Below are 17,217 nucleotides of genomic sequence, written 5' to 3'. Positions count from 1 at the left end.
CTTGAAAATTAATAGTCGATCTCCCTTACTTCAGAAAATAAAATAAGTTTTCCCGGAAATTTAAAATAAATATAAATTTATAGTATGAGAAAATATACTGAGATAATAATTGAATTTAACATAGTTTTTGAAAGCGACTATCAAAAATAAACATCTAGACACGACGTATGTGCCATACCTTTAATATCGGTTTACCAGTTCTTAAGGAGTGACGTCCATTGTGACGTAAGTCGAAGCTGATAACTAAATTCATTTAATTTCTTCTATTCATTTGTTGACCTGTCAATTCAGTCATGTTACGATTGTTTAATAAGGTGGTTGGTTTCTGTCTGAAATCAGGTTTTATAAGGATTATTTTATTATTTATGCTTATCCTTATTTCATAATTGCTTCGTGAAAGTAGTGATTTGATTTAATGTCAGTGCATCGACGTCACTACAAACAAACTTGAATATATAGTGGTTTATCGGGCAGAGAACAAAAATGACCGACTTAATAGTGACCCGTGGTGATACGTTCCCCAGAACGTTTCTGGAGACGTATCGAGCAAGCAAGAATACGGATTTTTACAGTGATCTGACTACGAGCAAAAGCGACGAGTTGGTGTTACAAAATGCAGCAGATATCCCTATCGGTGAGGATATTCATCACGGCCACTCGGAAAATTTGTTAGATTCTGGTTGTATGTCGCCGACGAAAGATGACTTTTTGGACAAATCCGACGTGATTTTGCCCAAGACCTACCGTAATAAAAGGACATCGGTCTACGATCGAGTGGACCCGGAAGACAGTATAAGAGATATCGTGAGTGAGAATGATTTCTATCGGTAAGCTGGCCACCGTTGTAGTCACTCGACTTGTGAAACCACCGAATGTTTTAATTGTTTCCAGTTTTGTACTCTTCAAAAAGCATTACGACAAGTATCTTCATCTGTCTCAAAAGTACGAGGAAGCTCGAAACATCGCCTATTACTTGGAGGAAAAATATCATGAAATAAAGGTAGGATAGTTTTTTTTAATTAGTTGGTCGCCCCTTTGATAAGATAACGTTTAATAGTGCTACAAAACGCACGCAGTGTCAAAAATTCGAAAATAACCTTGGTGCTGACATTAAATGAAAGACTATTTGGGATTTTCATAAAAATAATATCGAAGTGCGCCGTCGTTAATATTTGGCTTTTATCCAAAAGAAAATAATACCTGTTGGAACATAGTTAACGGTGAAACACCAAACAATTTCCGTCAAGATTCATTTGTAAGAATTTTTCTTGTCTCTCCTGAAGCGTTTCAATGTCAATTCTTTTAAAATTATCATACAATGAACGTTTTCTTTTTGCGGTCTCTTTTTTTTTATATATAATCCGTTTTCAGGCTTCTATTTTAACAGCTAATTGTTGCGTTTACGTCGGCTTGATAAGTATCTGTTGTTTTTAGACTGAACGCGACGATTTAATCCAGCAGAGAGACGAGATTGTTCGGAGGTTGGAATCCAGCGAATGTCTGCTGCGAGAAAAGGAGGACGAAGTTTTCCTGCACCTGGAAAGGGTGGTGTATCTGGAGGAACAGTGCGACAAAGTACGTGTTGGTTTTTTCTAATCTAGGCGTCGAGCTAATTACGCATGTTAATCGCGTCGACTGAAATTATAACGAAAGGCCGACGGCATTGCAACGTGTATTTCATTTGCATAATTAAATCAATGTCTGCTTTCATTATGCCTAGCCCGCTACGGCTAATGGACGAATTCCACGAGGTGGTCATTTCTCGAAAGGTTTTGTTAATTAGTAGTTGTTTCAGTTACGACTGGAAAGGGAAAAGTTTCTGGAGCAGAAGGACATCATCGAAAGGGAACGAGACAAAACTTTGAGGCTGGTAAGTGTCGATAAGATATGTGGCGGAAGGATGCGCTCACCGGGACTGACATCAGTTGCAGGAACAAGCAAAGGAGTCTGAATACAACCGGCGGAAGTTGGAGAGGGCGCGACAGGAAGTGGTGCACCACCTAACCAAGATCAAGAACGAAAAGGAGAGTCTGGAGAGGGAGGTCAGTAGTTACGGTGGAGGGTTCGCGAAGGGCCTTTTCGCGATTTAGTTATATGAGCTCTGTCTGTTTGGCAGAATGATCAGTTAAAGGAAGCCCTGGAGGCAGAGAGGAAAAGCACCGGGAGGTATGTTCCCCAGGTGCGTAGACGGAGGACTGACGCATCGGAATTTTCTAACCGAAGGGTGAGTAGACGATTTCTGTGACTGCAGCAGTGTCAGTGTCTTTACAGTTTTACCAGTAGTAGATTATAGATTGTGTGAGGAAGTGCCTCTTTAAATGCCAAATTATCTCTGAAATGGTTAATTTCTTTATGCCCTTGTGTGCTCCCTTCTAACCTTTTGGTGACGAAAGTCTTCTGATTTGGGATTGAGTCTCGTTGGGGCCTTGTTGTTTGACTGGATATTCTATTCATAATGGTGGTTCGAAACACTTTTTTCTTCAGCTCTGTAACTAAAAAATTATGCCTTTCGTATCTCGGTGGGTATAGTGGCCCTGCAAATTCTCAGATCAAACATCCAGATATTCAAGGGCAGTGTCTTAACGTTTGTCTCAAACAATGTCCTGTAATTATTTTCAATAATGTATCTCCAACTCGACTTCAATACATTTACAGGAATCAAGGATTTTAACATAAACAAATAAAATATAGCTGTATCTCAACAGTCGCCACCGGAACAACTGCGACTTTTTATATTAGGGCCTGTAGATACTGCGCGTTCCGACAGACAAAGCTACAGTCGTACTCATGGACCGTGAAGACAATGCCAGCTCTTATCGCGATCATTGGCCAACAGCTATCGAACCGAACATTTCCCTGCGGGTTTGAACGCAGCGGCGTGGCCGAGAATCGAAAATCGACCATCTTGTGCTCGGCCCGTTGACGCATCGTTCTCTTTCGAAGACCGGCCTGCAGTCAAAATCCCCATCAGTCATTTCCCACCATTCAAGCGGCGGTTCGTGTAAAACATTTTACCAGCCCCCTCTGGTTTTGTTTTTCCTGGAAGTTGGTTCCGGCCGGATTCGCCTTTTCGTCGGTCGTCAGAGTTTGCAAAGGAGAGTCGCGCGCTTGCTTCGTTCTAGAGACCTAGGCCTTTCTCTAATTTGGTTCGTCGAAAATATGCTGTTGTAAACTTTAACAATAACTCTCGGCCCTTGCCGTGACTCAAGCATATTCCCCATTGGAATATGTTCATGCGACAGAAGATCAATTCGTCAAGAACATTCAAGAATCGTCACTTGCTGTAGTGGGAATCATTCAAATGCGGAGTTTTCGTGTGTTTCAACGGCCTCGACCATCACGTTCTGCGATCGTCCGGTCGGGTTTTTATTGTTTTTATTAACCTGCCGGCCACGCGCCGATCTAATGAAATCACGCCTGAAATCAAACTGATTGACTAATCGCGTCTATTTTTAGCTCTTTTCCCGGTCCATTTTACAATCAGTACCCCTCTACCCGTCGGGAGTAGGACAATGTGTAATCCATTTATAATATTGACGAGTGGCACGGGAGAAAAAAAAAGGAAACTTTTTACAGAGCCTCTTTTGTTTATTTTGCATTTAGTAAAGGTCGTCGCGATAAGGACTCGATATTTACCGTTGTCACTGTCAACATTTGTTTTTCGTCAATGGTGTGCGGATTAAGGTCTCGTCACCAGTGCGACAAAAACGTATCGCCAACTTGAACGATTTCATTGTCTAGGTACCCGGAGTGAAACCGTCCGAATACTACAGCTCGTCGTTGACCTCCCAGCTGAAGAAGGCCGTGGAACACCTGGCTACTTGCAAGCAAAAAAAGTGTTCGGTATGTGCCTACGCCAAGGCGTCGTACAAGAGGATCTCTCCGAACCACCATAAATACGAGTAAGTCGACCCGGTGGATGACTTTATCTGCTTTTTTCTTACGCACTCGTTCATTAATTGCAGCCGGAAATTGTTCGGGTGCCTGCAGACCCCCTTCCTAGAAGTACGCAACATGATCAAACCGCCCAGGTCGCCGGTGAACGCAGGCGAGGGAGAGAGCCTGTCAGAGTGGTTCTGCCCGGTGGAGGACAGCCCCTCGGGTATTTGCGACCACCGCGCGTTCGTTTTTTTTTCTTTTGCTCACGTACTTTAATTCTGTTTTCAGGTCCGAGCGGGAGCGACCAGAGCGACTGCTCGTCGCTCAGCGTGCCCTTCGGCCAGTTGTCGCTCTCCTACATGGACGAGGCTTCGGAGACGTCATCGGAATACTTGAGGGACAAGGACGACGAGCTGAGCCAAGGGAACAGGAACAGTTTCCCAGGTGAGAGCAGATTCCCGACCACGGTCGCAGCTTTAACGCCGCTCGCGGTTGCAGGGTTCGGTAGCGACTCCGGCTTCTCGTCCGACATATGCGGGGAGTACAAGAGTAACGCCACTACCCCGAAGGACAAGTTCTGCCCTCCGGACACGCTGGACGAAAACGATTGTGCCAAGCTGACGAGGACCAAGTGGACGGCCTCGTTTCGGAAAATAATCCGGAAAATCCGGAAGTAGACGGAGGCCGACGCCACGGCGCGCCACTCATCGTGGACGCGCTCTGCCTCTTTCCCCACCGTCGGGAGAACGGGCACGGAGACGATGTCCCCTTGGGCTGTGCGTTTGGCGAAGGCGCTCGGCGCGGTCTTGGCCCCCCGCCGATGGTTCTCTGAACCAACTAATTAGATCACTTTCTCGAAAAACGGTTTGCGATAGTAAATTTAGTTTAAAAAATGTTATAGAGTTTCTAGGCGACTGTTGTTGTATTTTCAAACAGAAACAATTTTGAAGAGGCTGTTATGCAAATTATTTATTGAGGTGGGAGTTTTTTCTTGCCCCTAGATAAGTTATGGAGAGATTTTTTATAGCCCAACGTTAGCCAGTGTTAGCCTTCGTCCGACGAGTTCAGGGGACGTGTACCCCCGCACGAGGACGTTGTTGTTGCAGTATTTTCATATTGCTCCATTTACAAGCGTACTTAAGTTTCCAATTCATCCCCTCTTGTTCATATTCTACCCTGAGTATTTCTCATTTTTATCTTCAAACATTCCTTAACGACTCGTTACATATTCAGAGACTGTGTTTTTCTGACTAGTAATAAATATTTGTCAAGAATTTTACAGACACTTGTTTCATTTTTTTACTAATCGCGAAAATGTCATTATTTTTAAGCGCCTCTTAATTCCAACCAAATAGGCAACCGGTAAGACGTGTCTTTAAAATTATCCCATTTTGCCATTAAACATTGATATAAATTAGTAATAAATACATATTTATAATAAATCAGACATGCACTAGATATTATCGATAGTCTTTTATAACCAGCAATATACGGTTTTCAAATCTAGACCATGTTCAGTCTTGAATATTTGTTATTTTTATTTTCAAATATTCGTTAAACCTGAACCTTGATAGTGCATGTTCTCATGTAAAGTCTGCTTCACTTTTTTAATAATCCAACGAAATAGCCATTATTATCTTGTTTAGCTTTTATTGATACCGTCGCTCGTGCTACCATATGCAACCAATAAGACGTTTGCTTTTAATTTTTTCGCGCACGATTAAAATATTACATTAATAAAAACTACTTGAAAATATTTTTAATTTTTATGTCTACATCAATGTCATATGTGTATGCCGGAAATACGCCCAACTCGGTGCAGATATGATATCGCCTGTTGTATTTAACCGTTGGAATTTGAAACAGTATGCGTCTCCCCGGATCGTTTGTTTTTGTCTGGAACGACATATTGTGCGCCGCCAAGGAATGTCGGTAAGTAATCTTGTTTTGTATCTCAATAATTGAACGTTTGTTAAACACCCGACGCGGTCGTTTACAGATTCAAGATGACAAGCGCCAATTTGCGGGTGTTCTTTGGCGCCGTTTGGTTAATGGTGTTCTTACCATCGGCAAAGACGGAATGCAATTTTGAGGATTTTGAGGGCATGTATACAGTTCGATGCATGTCGACATCTATAAACGAATACATCTACGATATTTTACAAACGGATGCGGGCGAATACTATTATCTCGACATTTCATATTCAGATTTTCCCAAAATCGAGCGACTGGTTATTTCATCCAACATTCAAATATTAAAAATTACGACCAGCAACGTCTCAAGCGTCGCGCCAGATTGTTTGAATAACTACAATCTTATTAGAGTTCTTGATTTTAGTCACAACCAATTAGAGACATTCTTTTTAGAGTCCCGGTACTTTCCCAATTTGCAACTGTTGGATCTGTCGCATAACAAAATACGCATATTCGATTTAGCGCAGATGCAAATGTATAACATCCAACTCGATTTAGGCTTCAACAGAATTGAAGAAATTAATTCAACTTCCTATACCTTTACCTTCAGTTTTTCGATTCTAAATTTGCAACACAATCCCTTGAAGGTGATTCATACTGATAGGATTAGAAATTCCGTTAAAGTAAATGTCGATACCTTGATATTATCGGGTATGAACCTAACCCTCCCTCTTTTGAATTGTATTAGTAAAACGTTTCAAGTAAGTGCCTTGTATATGTCCGGTACATTAGTTCCAAGCGATGCAATGTTATATTATTCGATAGAGAACCTGGATCTGTCTTACAGTTCCATTCACTCTATCGGAAATGTATTAAGGGCAGAGATGGCCACGACTTTGCGGTATTTGAATTTGTCACACAATCACATCGAAACGACAGTAGTGGACGACTTGGAAGCTAGAACTATCGAGGTTTACGAGCTGGATCTGTCTTTCAACACATTACGTTTGACAAATAACAGCTTCCATCAATGGAGCGCCCTACAGGTGCTGCGTCTAGCGAATTGTTCGTTGAAGGCTGTTAGTGACGATATTTTTTCGGGCTTGACAAATTTGGAACAGTTGAATTTGTCTGGAAATCTACTAAGAATTTTAGCGGTGAATTCGTTCCAAATTTTGCCTAACCTGCGACAGTTAGATCTATCGAGAAATCTAATATCCCGTTTGGGATCAGAAACATTCGTCGGTTTGCCATCACTCCATCTTGTAGACTTGAGCGTAAATCAAATCGGTGTAATTGAGACAAACGCATTTGTAAATGTGCCATTGCTGCGAATTGTCCGGGTCGCCCGGAATAACGGACCCCTGTCGTTCAACGACCACCCCTTTCTTCATATTGGCACTCTTGATCATTTGGACTTGTCCAATAGTAACATTGAACCCATACACAATCGCTCGCTGTACTTCGCCGAATGTCCCATCCTAGAATTGTCGTTAAGTATACGTGGAGAACTAAACGACCAGTCCTTCAGATGCGACTCTTTGAAAGCCTTTTCTGTTGTAAATGCTACCATTCCAGTGCTAAGAAACCGTTCCTTTATCGCATTTAGCCGCTTATCCGTTTTAAAAATGGAAAATTGCGCCGTTGACAAGATCGAGCCGTGCGCATTATGCGGCCTGTTTAGTCTGCAAATCTTTAGTGCCAAATGCATATTTGCGCGCACGCGTACTATCAACAGCCTCGCCTTTAAGGACTTTTACCATCTACTCTACCTGGACTTGTCCGCAATAGGACTAAGCGATATACAGGCTCGGGCGTTTTACCGCATGAAATTACTAGACAGCTTAGATCTCAGCCACAACAATTTGACTTACCTGAGAGCCAACGCTTTTGAAGGCCTAAACGCCCTTCGACACTTGAAGCTTGAAAATAGTTCGATCCGCTATTGTTCTGCGAATGCCTTTTACGGTCTAAATAGTTTGCAAACCCTGAATTTAACCAATAACAAGATACGGACAATAGACCTGGGTACCTTTCAACATTTTCCGTCGTTGCGTGAACTGCATCTTAGCGGAAACAAGTTGGTAGAGTTCAAAGTGGGCGTCTTCTCAAATTTGCCATCATTACAAAAATTATATATGGCGCGCAATGACATATCAACCATTTTAACCGAGTCTTTGTGGCCTTTAAGCGACCTCAGACTTTTGGACTTGGAATATAACAATCTCAAAAGTTTAGACTACCAAGTTTTTAGTACGAGACAATTTAATCTACTGCACACTTTAAAAATTGCCAAGAACAAATTCCGTTGTGATTACTTAAAAGATATGCTGGTTGCTTTAGATTTCCCAATTTCCCAATCTACAAATATAGATTACTATAGCGATAATATAGACGGCGTGGATTGTGTGGACGTTTGTAAATACGTGTTGTGCCTTAAAGACTCTCACGGGATTAATTAAAACGTTTATATCTTGTATAATTAGATATTAATTGTAGAATCAACTCTGTCAGACTTAAATAAATTGTTTTAATCTATTGGCATTTTTATTTAAAACAGTCAGTTTGGGAACGACCCACTGGAAATTAGAATACTGCAAAACCGTAATTTCAGTACGCCGACAGATGGCGTGGGGTGCGCAAGTTTGTTTTGTTCCGAACAACATTGATGGAATTTTAATTTCTAAAATCTCATCCCTAACGACCTAAAACGGAATAATTTGGCCAAATAAATTTCGTCATTTTTAAAATAATCTGCTTGTTGACAGACGTAGACGAGATAAAAAATAAAATCTTTTCAACTCATTACGGAGCACCGGCCAGTATTTCTGGAGTAATCGATAGCGATAAAAGTGGTCAAAATCGTCCTCCCGGCCAACTTATCATTTTAAAATGGCAATAATTCCACGTGTTTTGTGTAGTGTTTCCAAATACTTTTTACGGAAATGTGAAAGCATTAATCAGCGGTCTAACCTTAAATTAGTCCATACATCGGTACCAGTGCTGTCAGGTAAGTAACAATACCTTTATACTGAGTAATGTTTGTACTAAAATTGCCTGTATTTTTCAGATAGGCTGTTTACGGAAAAACACGAATGGGTACACATTAGTGGCAAAATCGGCACGGTTGGCATTTCGGATTATGCACAGGAAGCTTTGGGCGATGTAGTCTACGCTCAGCTGCCCGAAGTGGGCACTGTGGTGAAACAGAAAGGTAAAAGAGCCACCGCTTACGTTTCAATTATTCTTAAAATTAGATTTTCGCAGAGGAATGCGGTGCGTTGGAAAGTGTAAAGGCAGCTAGTGAAATTTACAGTCCCCTCAGTGGGAAAGTTGTTGAGAAAAATGACGCCGTAGAAGAGACTCCATCACTGATCAACACGTCCTGCTACGAGAAAGGTGAGTAGAGAATAACGTTTTATCATACAGTGGTGTAATTTATTATATATTACATAAACACATAAACATTTGATCATATAATCAAATGTTTCTCACATTCGATCTGTGTTTGATTCTAGGGTGGCTTTTCAAGTTGGAATTGGCGAACGAGGCGGAACTGGACAGTTTATTGAAGGAAGATCGGTACAAGGAATTTCTGAAGACAGAGGAATCGCATTGACGACCGCCCGGATCGACCATCGTAATAAATTATTCGAACGAGCCCAATTCCTTATCTGCGATGTTAGCGAGGTTATCGCCGTTATTTCTTGTTATGTTTCTTTTGTAATTGTACGTCAGTGTTGAAAGGGAAATATATTTAAATGTTGATTTGTTGTCAAATTTGCTTTTATTCATTTTCATATTATCACAATCTATCTTTGGTTATCGTTGCTACAATAGTGTCTCTTACTTAAATTATTCGTCTTTGCACGACGGTGGTCTTTGATCCCCGATATTTAGTTGCGAGGCTGCTGTGTGCTCCTCATGTTGTAGCTTGATAACCAGTTTTGCTTCCTGAAATTCCTCTTCTGGCGCCAGACTTGATGTTTCGCTCTCATTCTCTGTTTCACTAGCTAAGACGTTAATAGTTTACGTTTTTTTCACTTACGGTTTTTGTCTCGCATACCTAACGGTGTCTCGCTGCGCTCCACGGTGCTGAAACCGTCCTTTTTCTCGTTCTTTTTTCTTCTAATGGCCAACATGCATTTTATTGTTTGGAAAAGAACGTTCCTATTGTTGGGTTTACGCCTGGCCACCATCCTAAAAATCATCCTTAGTGGCGCGTTCAAAATAATGGATTGGAGAAAAAGTAATTTCGTTTTTGCTCGTGTTTTCTCCAGCAGAATTTAGTCACATAAACTTAAAACTATCTCTCTTACCTGGTACTACAGAATTTCTGATAGTTCGAAAGTCTGAAATGAATTATTTTCACAAGGCTCTTTTGAAGCCAAATATTCATCATTAAATAAGGTGGACCTATGGGGTTGCATTAAAAATTCAAATCAACTAGTCATGCAACGCTGTCAAAACAAGGTTCTTCGATTGATTACAAATGTCTATCGCTATGTAACCAACGAAGAACTGCACAATGACCTGGAAATCAAATGGATTTGGGAAGTTATCCAAGATTTCGCCTTGAAACACGAAAGAAGATTACTAAATCATACTAACGTGGAAGCAATACAACTGCTGGACAGCGCGCAGGATGTCAGGAGATTGAAGCGGACAAAACCATACGAACTTATATAAAGTGTATACATTTAGTGTAAACTATAGCTATAAATTAATAATCAATAATTATAATTTTATAATTGAGGAATACATACTGATGTATTTTCTCGCACTCGTCTTGCTTTTTAATCCAAGTACATAGGAACAAATTATAAAATTATTAATAAATTAAGATTGTACTAAGCGTATCTAATAAAGATGTTATAAAAACAAATTAAATAAGGTTTTTTAATCGCATAGTTATTGCAATAGATAATGGAATTAATGATCTGGCTAGGTTCGAGCAACTCATGATAAACAATTTCTTTCCAATCCCAGTAAACACTCAACGTCGCCTACACTGAATCCTACACGAATCCGTCTACATTTATTTCCGGGTTATTATATGATTATAGGGATATGTGATCATTTAAAAAGTGACTAAACTATCCTTAGGAAAACCCGAAATTACTTTTTCTCCAACCTTATAACTAAGCCTCTACGCACTCGTCGCCTCTGGTTTTCATTTCGCTTCTCAAAGTTTTCCAGTAATATGCCGAGTCCCGTCTTACGTCGAACAGCGAAAAATCCAAAGCCGACTCTGACAGCATAGAATATTTCTCGTCTTTAGTGTGCTCCAACCAGTGAGAGAACCATTTCAATAGAACCTAACGACGGTGGGTGATTCGGTTTGAGCGCTTGTAAAGGAAATCAACTACTTACCGACTCGTACAAATTCACTACGAACCAAACGATAAGCAGTAAAAATAATGTGGCGTGTGCCGTTCTAAAATCGTACCAAATTCTTTTAACGGGAAACAGCACCAGCCGTAAAGGTATGACGACGATGTAAACAGCTATCCTAAAAAAGAGAACGCAAAACCAATTTTGTCTTGATATCCGCTGGTTAAGAAATTCCTTCCTACCACAAGACCAGCGAAATGGCGAATGCGCCCTTTTTAATTTTTCTCATCCACGAAGAGTGGTTTTCCGTCGCACAGAACAGTATTCTCGTCATCGCGATGGACAAATCCGAAGCACCGACAAACAGTGGCATGAGGAGAGGAATCTCGATTTTCCTGAAAAGAGTGCGTCGATATAAAGACTGTTTAAAGATGTTGGCGACGTGTTTTGTTACCTATTGATGTAAGTCAGGGCGTAAATAATTGACAGCAGTAAATACTTCAAGATAGAGTCCGTCCCATCCAGTTTTATTGGTTGATAAAGCGTCATGTGCAGATAAAACGTGGATAAGAGTATAATACCGATCGAGACGTCGGACGGCGGGTTGAGGTTGGCGTGTAAAAACTTGCTGTGCCAATTAAACAGATCCAGTCGGTACTTTGCGACGACGCTGAAGAAATACGAAAAGGACAAAAGGGAAACGAACACGGACCATAGGCCGTCGACTAGTCGTGTACACGCATAAGGTTTGTACCCAGCTTTTGCCAGCATACTCTAAAATGAGAGTATAGTCGTCTCTTGTTCTGTAGCTGTTTCGTTGCTTACCTACATATAGCGAGACATCGAACACGACGTGGACGCTTGTCCATAACACCAAGAGCCAAAACGCACCATTACACAGGCAATTGTTGATTTGGACGCCCAACAGGTTACCGAGTGCGGCCGGAATGGGCGTCAATTCGTAATCTAAAATTTCGTAAACAATTTGCGACATTGTGAGATCGGATGTGCATCATGGGCGCTGATAAGTCACGCCTGCTGAAAAATAACGTCTAATTTTAGACCGAACAACACACAATTTTCACGTTATATTTATCGAAAAATAAGCCGTCGTCGCCAAGGTGATTTTCAAACCGATCGATATTAGAGAGATACGAACCTTCGCGTTAAACGATAACGTTACGACAGTTGTTCCCTAAAATTCACTCTTATGTCATCAGTTGACATTGGGATTTATCTCTAATTGCATTCGGTAAATCTCCAAGATGGTTCGTTATTTATCTTTTTTCGCTGAAATGAAGAAATCGAACAAACAAATAACATTCCAATTGTTTTTGCATTAAAACATTCAAAACATACTTTTTACAAATAATGATATCGAATAGATAGATGGTTGAAATTGAATTTGCAATCAATTACAATTTTGTAAAACAGAGAAGTAACAATAATCAAGTAAAATAGTTTCCGTAATCGAATCTTTTTAGAAATAAACGGGATAGAACTGATGTGATTAATAATCGCGACTTTTGTGAGGTAGTGTTACTGATGAACTTATTGTTAAGTTAATAAAGAGCGATAACACACTATTAATAGGATAAATTTACAAAACGCAAAACATATAAGGAATTCAATTATTTTAATAGCTCCGCCAATTAGGCTGCGGAATTCCATTGATTTATGTATCAGTTAAAATAAAGAAACCTTTTTACAAAGGGAATTTATTTGTCCCATTGTCACTAAATAGGAGGTATTTGTCATATTGTTGATAATTATTCTAGTACAGAAAGATATAGTATCACGGACAATGTAATTTTGTAGTTACCCTTTGTTATTGATTTTCTTTCTGCGCTGACATGCGTACAGGATGGAACGCTGAATGCAAAGGGGCATTTTCTTTGCATTTCTAGGACGTATTCTGATATTCTTGTGAGTCATAATGGGTTTTCGACATAATACCGACTAAAATCGCGACGGCACAAATGTAAGTGGTTAGTGTGTAGCATAGGTGCTCTCGTGTCCAGGTATGTTTACTGGTTTCTTTTTTCTCCATACATTAATCGACCTGAAGATGCCAAGAGGAATATTTCAACGTATTCATGGGCCAAACTGAGTCTCGCAAGCTGAAAAGGAGCAAAAAATCACTGGTGTTCCCCAAAGCGTCTCCGGAATTTATGGAAACGTTTCCAGTTCGTATATCAATAGTGAATTCGAGGTGTTCGCTTTACTGAGGGGAGGCTTTTCTATTTTAGAAAACCAACTCGCCGGCCGAAAATAAGGATAAGGAAGGGAGCGTCGGCAGGAAACATGCACAAACCAAAGGTGTGGCCATGTCTTTCGGCTTCCGAAAGAAACCAGCGTCCGTTCCAACAGGTAATTTCCTTGTAAATTCTAAAAATGTCATTTAATTGGCCTTGTAGCTGTTCGCAGGGAATTCGCTAGCGCAAAAAAAGCGGAGGAGCAGTTGCACTTGCCCAGGAGGACTGTGATCAGGAAAGAGTCACCGGTGGAAAACCAGGCGTTCTTCGCGAGACAGGAAGAAACCTTGAAACCCGATGCCAACAGATTCGGCTTTCGCGTTAAACGGCCTCAAAACACACCCAGGCCGGCAAGTGGTGCAGCAGCGCCCCAGGTCGCCAACGCTTACAGGTCGCACATTAATATTCAACCGCAGGTAATAGCGCCAAGCCATCACAGCGTGTACGTCGATCGTGATGATCGTTTCAGGTCGGGAGGTACACCCTCCAGAGCACAGAGCTGCCGCAACTAGAGCCCGTGCGGGTGATCGAAAGCAAAACTGAAAAGACCATTATCAATACTAGAAGAAAGTCGGCCAACAACCGACAGCAGTACTGCGAAACCACGTTCGACGACGGCTTGGTCACCAAATGTTCTAGTAAGTATTTTTAATGTTTCCGGGTAGATAGTCCCGTCACCTCCACCATTTTAGTTAAAAACAACAACGAGGCCGTGTATGCTGAGAGCAACAGTTTAACAGCCAACAAAAGCTACATTTCTTACCACAAGGACGAAGCTTACAATAACAACATGAGCGGCGACGCCACGTGCAACAGCTTTGATTCTCATTCTTACGAGATTAAACCAGTGGCCAAGAGATCGGCCGGCAAAAACGAAGACAGGTAACAAGACGAGACGTAAGTCGTCGCGCTGAACGGTTTACTACCTCCCTCTTTTACAGTTTCAGTACCTCCGTCAGTCAATGCAACCAGGAAAAGGCGCGCACAACGATCGGCATTGATATTCATCCAGAACCGGACATCCAGAAGACGTTCTTCAAATTAAAACTGGACGAAATTTCCAAGCAAGACAGCCAGTCCGACCTATGGGTGAGAATTGACCTTCTTACCGTTCAAACCTGATATTTCATCGGAGGTTCTTGTAGGACAACGCGGGCGAGGCCATGGCATTGGATCTGAATCAGCTCAACAGTTATCGATCTCACAAGAAGTCAAAGTACAGCGGGGCGTCGCTGCAAGCTTCGCCGCAGCCCGCCAGGCTCATCAGCCCTCTGCTCGTGCCCCCAACTCTCGACGCTCCAGATTGCAACTTGGCCAACGACGACTTGAGCTTCGTGACGGCTGCCTCGACCAGCGTCACGGGCATGTTGCTGGACGACGAGATACTTTCTCCCATCGAGAGCCTCTCCACGTCCGAGTCGACGGACGCCAACGCCAGAAGTTCATTGTCCAAGGATATCAACGAAAAGTCGCCCAATTCGACGCCCCCTTCACCCACCAACGTCAGTTCCATGTCGTTGGCGGAGGAAAAGGATTTCCTCATAGACGACGAGATAGAGGATCAGCCCGCTTTGACGTTCAAGAACGGACCGGGAAACGATGAGGATACCCCGAGCTTGGACGCGTTCAAATACGAGTACGACAAAGATTCGTTGAGGAGACATTTGCTGAAATCCCACAAGAAGACCAAGGCGCCAGAGTCCAGTCCGTCATCGTTGAAGACCAGACGATTGTTTGCCAAATCGACCGGTAGCGTAGACAGTTTGTCCTCTTGCGAGAGTATAGGCAGTGACGATTTTATCATGGACTACGATTCAAGCCACACCAACGATGCCATCGATTTTCACAGGTAGGTCGGCCGGCGCCTGCCCCAGCGAGTCAAGTAAATGGAGAGGTTTTCGCCTTAGGTCCGTTTTGAAGAGTGACGAGAAAACAACTCGAGCACAAGATTCCAACGCCAGAGACTCTCCATGGTTGGAGCGGGAGATTGACTATCCGCTGTTCTCCAACAACTACCCAGAATCTAGATACGCACAAGACACGGATACGTTAAATTATAATTTCAACAATGGCTTTACCTTGAATCTGAACGTGAAGCAGTCGCCCACTATCCAAAAGGACGTCCGAGACATCAAAAAGCTCCTGGTTAAGTTGAAGATGCTCCTAAACGATGTACGTATTAAGCTGTTAGCTAAATCTGGCCACGGTGCTAAATTAAGCCCTTCGATGTGGTTTAGTTTGATATTAATAATAGGAGTAGGAAATTAAAGAATTATACTGATGACAGAATCGCTTTATAATTTGACATATTTAAAAACAAATGAATGAAAATGACAACAGAAATATTTCAAACATTGAGACAGTAATTTGTTAGGTATAATCCGATTGAATCATCAGTATCATTTTAAATACTTATCTTTCATGGGTGTTGGCGTAGGAAACCTAAGATTAAATTGGAATTATAATTATACTTTTACCTATAACGACGATTTACGTCCATTTCTCCGGTTTGCCTATTCCAATACACCTAAACTAGATTTTTACCTAAAAACAAGACTGTTGAGCGTAACTCACTAGCTGTCCGTTGGTTTTCGCAGAGCGACACACAGAACCCGTTCAGAGACATTCTGTTTAATCAAGAGGGCTATCTTTCGGGCCAGTCCGACGATCTGAACGATAACCTGGACAATACAAACGTGGTGGAAAAGGAATTGGCCGATCTTCGAAGACAAGTTCTATTCTTGCAGGTAGTGTAGTATCAGGGTAGACCGCCTCGTTGAAACGATTAAGGAATAAATATGTTTGTGACGCAGGTACAGCTGGAGAACAAGGAGGAAATACTGGCGTCGTTGCAGAAACAGATGGCGGACTTGTCCATGCAGAATCACAAGTCGGGGCACGGGGACAGGGGCGGCGAAAGTCACCCGACGATGCGGACTCATTGTAACGCCGCCACCCAAACCAAAAGGATTATAGCATAATCTGACACGGTGCAGGGCGGCCCATATATATATATATATATATATATATATATATATATATATATATATATATATATATATATACTATATAAATATCCTTATAAATTATAGTTCTGTTCAAAATAACTTAACAATTCTCTACGTAGGCGATAGGATAGAGACTTACGGTCACACCTTCAATTGTTTCAAGCTATTAACAATAACCACCTCCAGAGCCCAACTTGACCGAAGCGCCGGTAAACAGAAAACGTGTGATACTCATTTGTATTGTGATATTTTTCAAGATTGCGTTCCCTCTCAAACGCTATGTTCAAGGAATACCACTCGACAGAACCGGAGAACGACACTACGCAATTCTTTTTTATGCCATTGTGTAATAAAGTATTAGTAATTTTTAAGAAACATTCTGAAATTGATTTTTGTAAAATGGCTTTTTGTTCATCTTCAATAAAGAGCTTGTTTCGAAAGGAGAGTCTCGGGTTTATGTTCGTAAGGCAACAAAACTTGCATTGTATCATATCGTATTTTTTGACCTGCTATATTATTACATATTATTATTACTTTTTGAATTATTAAATTTATTACATTCTATACTCAAGCTATTAATATTTCGGTATTCATTGTGATCTTTAAATGAATGCTTACGAAAACGTTAAAACCAGTTTGACAAAAATCAGTCAGCCACTGCTACCATATATTAAAAGTCTATATTTTAGCTGGCAGTGCTGTCAGAATGTATGAATTGTATTTATATATGGAGAATTGTACACGTTAAGAGTAATGATATTGACGGAAATTCAATGAAATCAGTTTAGGTTTAAGAATAAAAAAATAACTATTAATCTATTGTTAAA

General features: G+C 41.2%; 5 protein-coding genes across 11 annotated transcripts; 4 read left to right on the top strand and 1 right to left on the bottom strand.

The window, feature by feature from the left end:
- The first annotated feature begins 270 nt into the window (after positions 1–270).
- Positions 271–5,158, top strand: LOC143204240 (uncharacterized). Of its 2 annotated transcripts, XM_076416770.1 has the most exons (10): positions 271–827; positions 892–1,000; positions 1,435–1,575; positions 1,796–1,870; positions 1,926–2,042; positions 2,117–2,224; positions 3,742–3,902; positions 3,966–4,102; positions 4,168–4,323; positions 4,378–5,158. In XM_076416770.1, exons 1-10 carry the CDS (start codon positions 484–486, stop codon positions 4,554–4,556), a joined length of 1,527 nt encoding a protein of 508 aa, XP_076272885.1. In that variant the 5' UTR covers positions 271–483; the 3' UTR covers positions 4,557–5,158. The 2 variants fall into 2 exon arrangements, with proteins under 2 accessions (XP_076272885.1, XP_076272884.1); XM_076416769.1 differs by having other exon boundaries at positions 4,168–5,158.
- A 456-nt stretch (positions 5,159–5,614) lies between these two features.
- On the top strand, positions 5,615–8,331 carry LOC143204234 (uncharacterized). Its single transcript, XM_076416760.1, has 2 exons — positions 5,615–5,811; positions 5,879–8,331. The coding sequence occupies exons 1-2, from the start codon at positions 5,747–5,749 to the stop codon at positions 8,253–8,255; spliced, it is 2,442 nt and encodes an 813-aa protein (XP_076272875.1). The 5' UTR covers positions 5,615–5,746; the 3' UTR covers positions 8,256–8,331.
- Positions 8,332–8,546: 215 nt separating this feature from the next.
- Positions 8,547–9,573, top strand: ppl (glycine cleavage system H protein, mitochondrial). The gene is made up of 4 exons (XM_076416783.1): positions 8,547–8,803; positions 8,864–9,007; positions 9,061–9,192; positions 9,312–9,573. The coding sequence occupies exons 1-4, from the start codon at positions 8,686–8,688 to the stop codon at positions 9,410–9,412; spliced, it is 495 nt and encodes a 164-aa protein (XP_076272898.1). The 5' UTR covers positions 8,547–8,685; the 3' UTR covers positions 9,413–9,573.
- Positions 9,562–12,280, bottom strand: LOC143204242 (uncharacterized). Of its 3 annotated transcripts, none has more exons than XM_076416775.1 (7): positions 11,957–12,280; positions 11,582–11,901; positions 11,370–11,522; positions 11,167–11,305; positions 10,951–11,111; positions 9,860–9,993; positions 9,562–9,806 (listed from the first exon to the last, which is right to left on the bottom strand). In XM_076416775.1, exons 1-7 carry the CDS (start codon positions 12,119–12,121, stop codon positions 9,649–9,651), a joined length of 1,230 nt encoding a protein of 409 aa, XP_076272890.1. In that variant the 5' UTR covers positions 12,122–12,280; the 3' UTR covers positions 9,562–9,648. The 3 variants fall into 3 exon arrangements, with proteins under 3 accessions (XP_076272890.1, XP_076272891.1, XP_076272893.1); XM_076416776.1 differs by having other exon boundaries at positions 9,562–9,802; XM_076416778.1 differs by having other exon boundaries at positions 11,953–12,174.
- Positions 12,281–12,895: 615 nt separating this feature from the next.
- On the top strand, positions 12,896–16,835 carry LOC143204235 (uncharacterized). 4 transcript variants are annotated; one of them, XM_076416762.1, is made up of 11 exons: positions 12,896–13,108; positions 13,196–13,313; positions 13,377–13,497; positions 13,545–13,798; positions 13,852–14,020; positions 14,075–14,264; positions 14,324–14,471; positions 14,528–15,231; positions 15,290–15,554; positions 15,980–16,129; positions 16,196–16,835. In XM_076416762.1, the coding sequence occupies exons 2-11, from the start codon at positions 13,224–13,226 to the stop codon at positions 16,361–16,363; spliced, it is 2,259 nt and encodes a 752-aa protein (XP_076272877.1). In that variant the 5' UTR covers positions 12,896–13,108; positions 13,196–13,223; the 3' UTR covers positions 16,364–16,835. The 4 variants fall into 4 exon arrangements, with proteins under 4 accessions (XP_076272877.1, XP_076272879.1, XP_076272878.1 ...); XM_076416764.1 differs by having other exon boundaries at positions 12,975–13,115; XM_076416763.1 differs by having other exon boundaries at positions 13,041–13,148.
- Positions 16,836–17,217: the final 382 nt, after the last annotated feature.

This window comes from Rhynchophorus ferrugineus, unplaced genomic scaffold, assembly GCF_030347505.1.
Source record: "Rhynchophorus ferrugineus isolate W39M unplaced genomic scaffold, kcgeb_rfMv2 rfM10, whole genome shotgun sequence".
NCBI classification, from domain to species: Eukaryota; Metazoa; Arthropoda; class Insecta; order Coleoptera; family Curculionidae; genus Rhynchophorus; species Rhynchophorus ferrugineus.
This window is presented reverse-complemented; position numbering and strand designations above follow the sequence as displayed.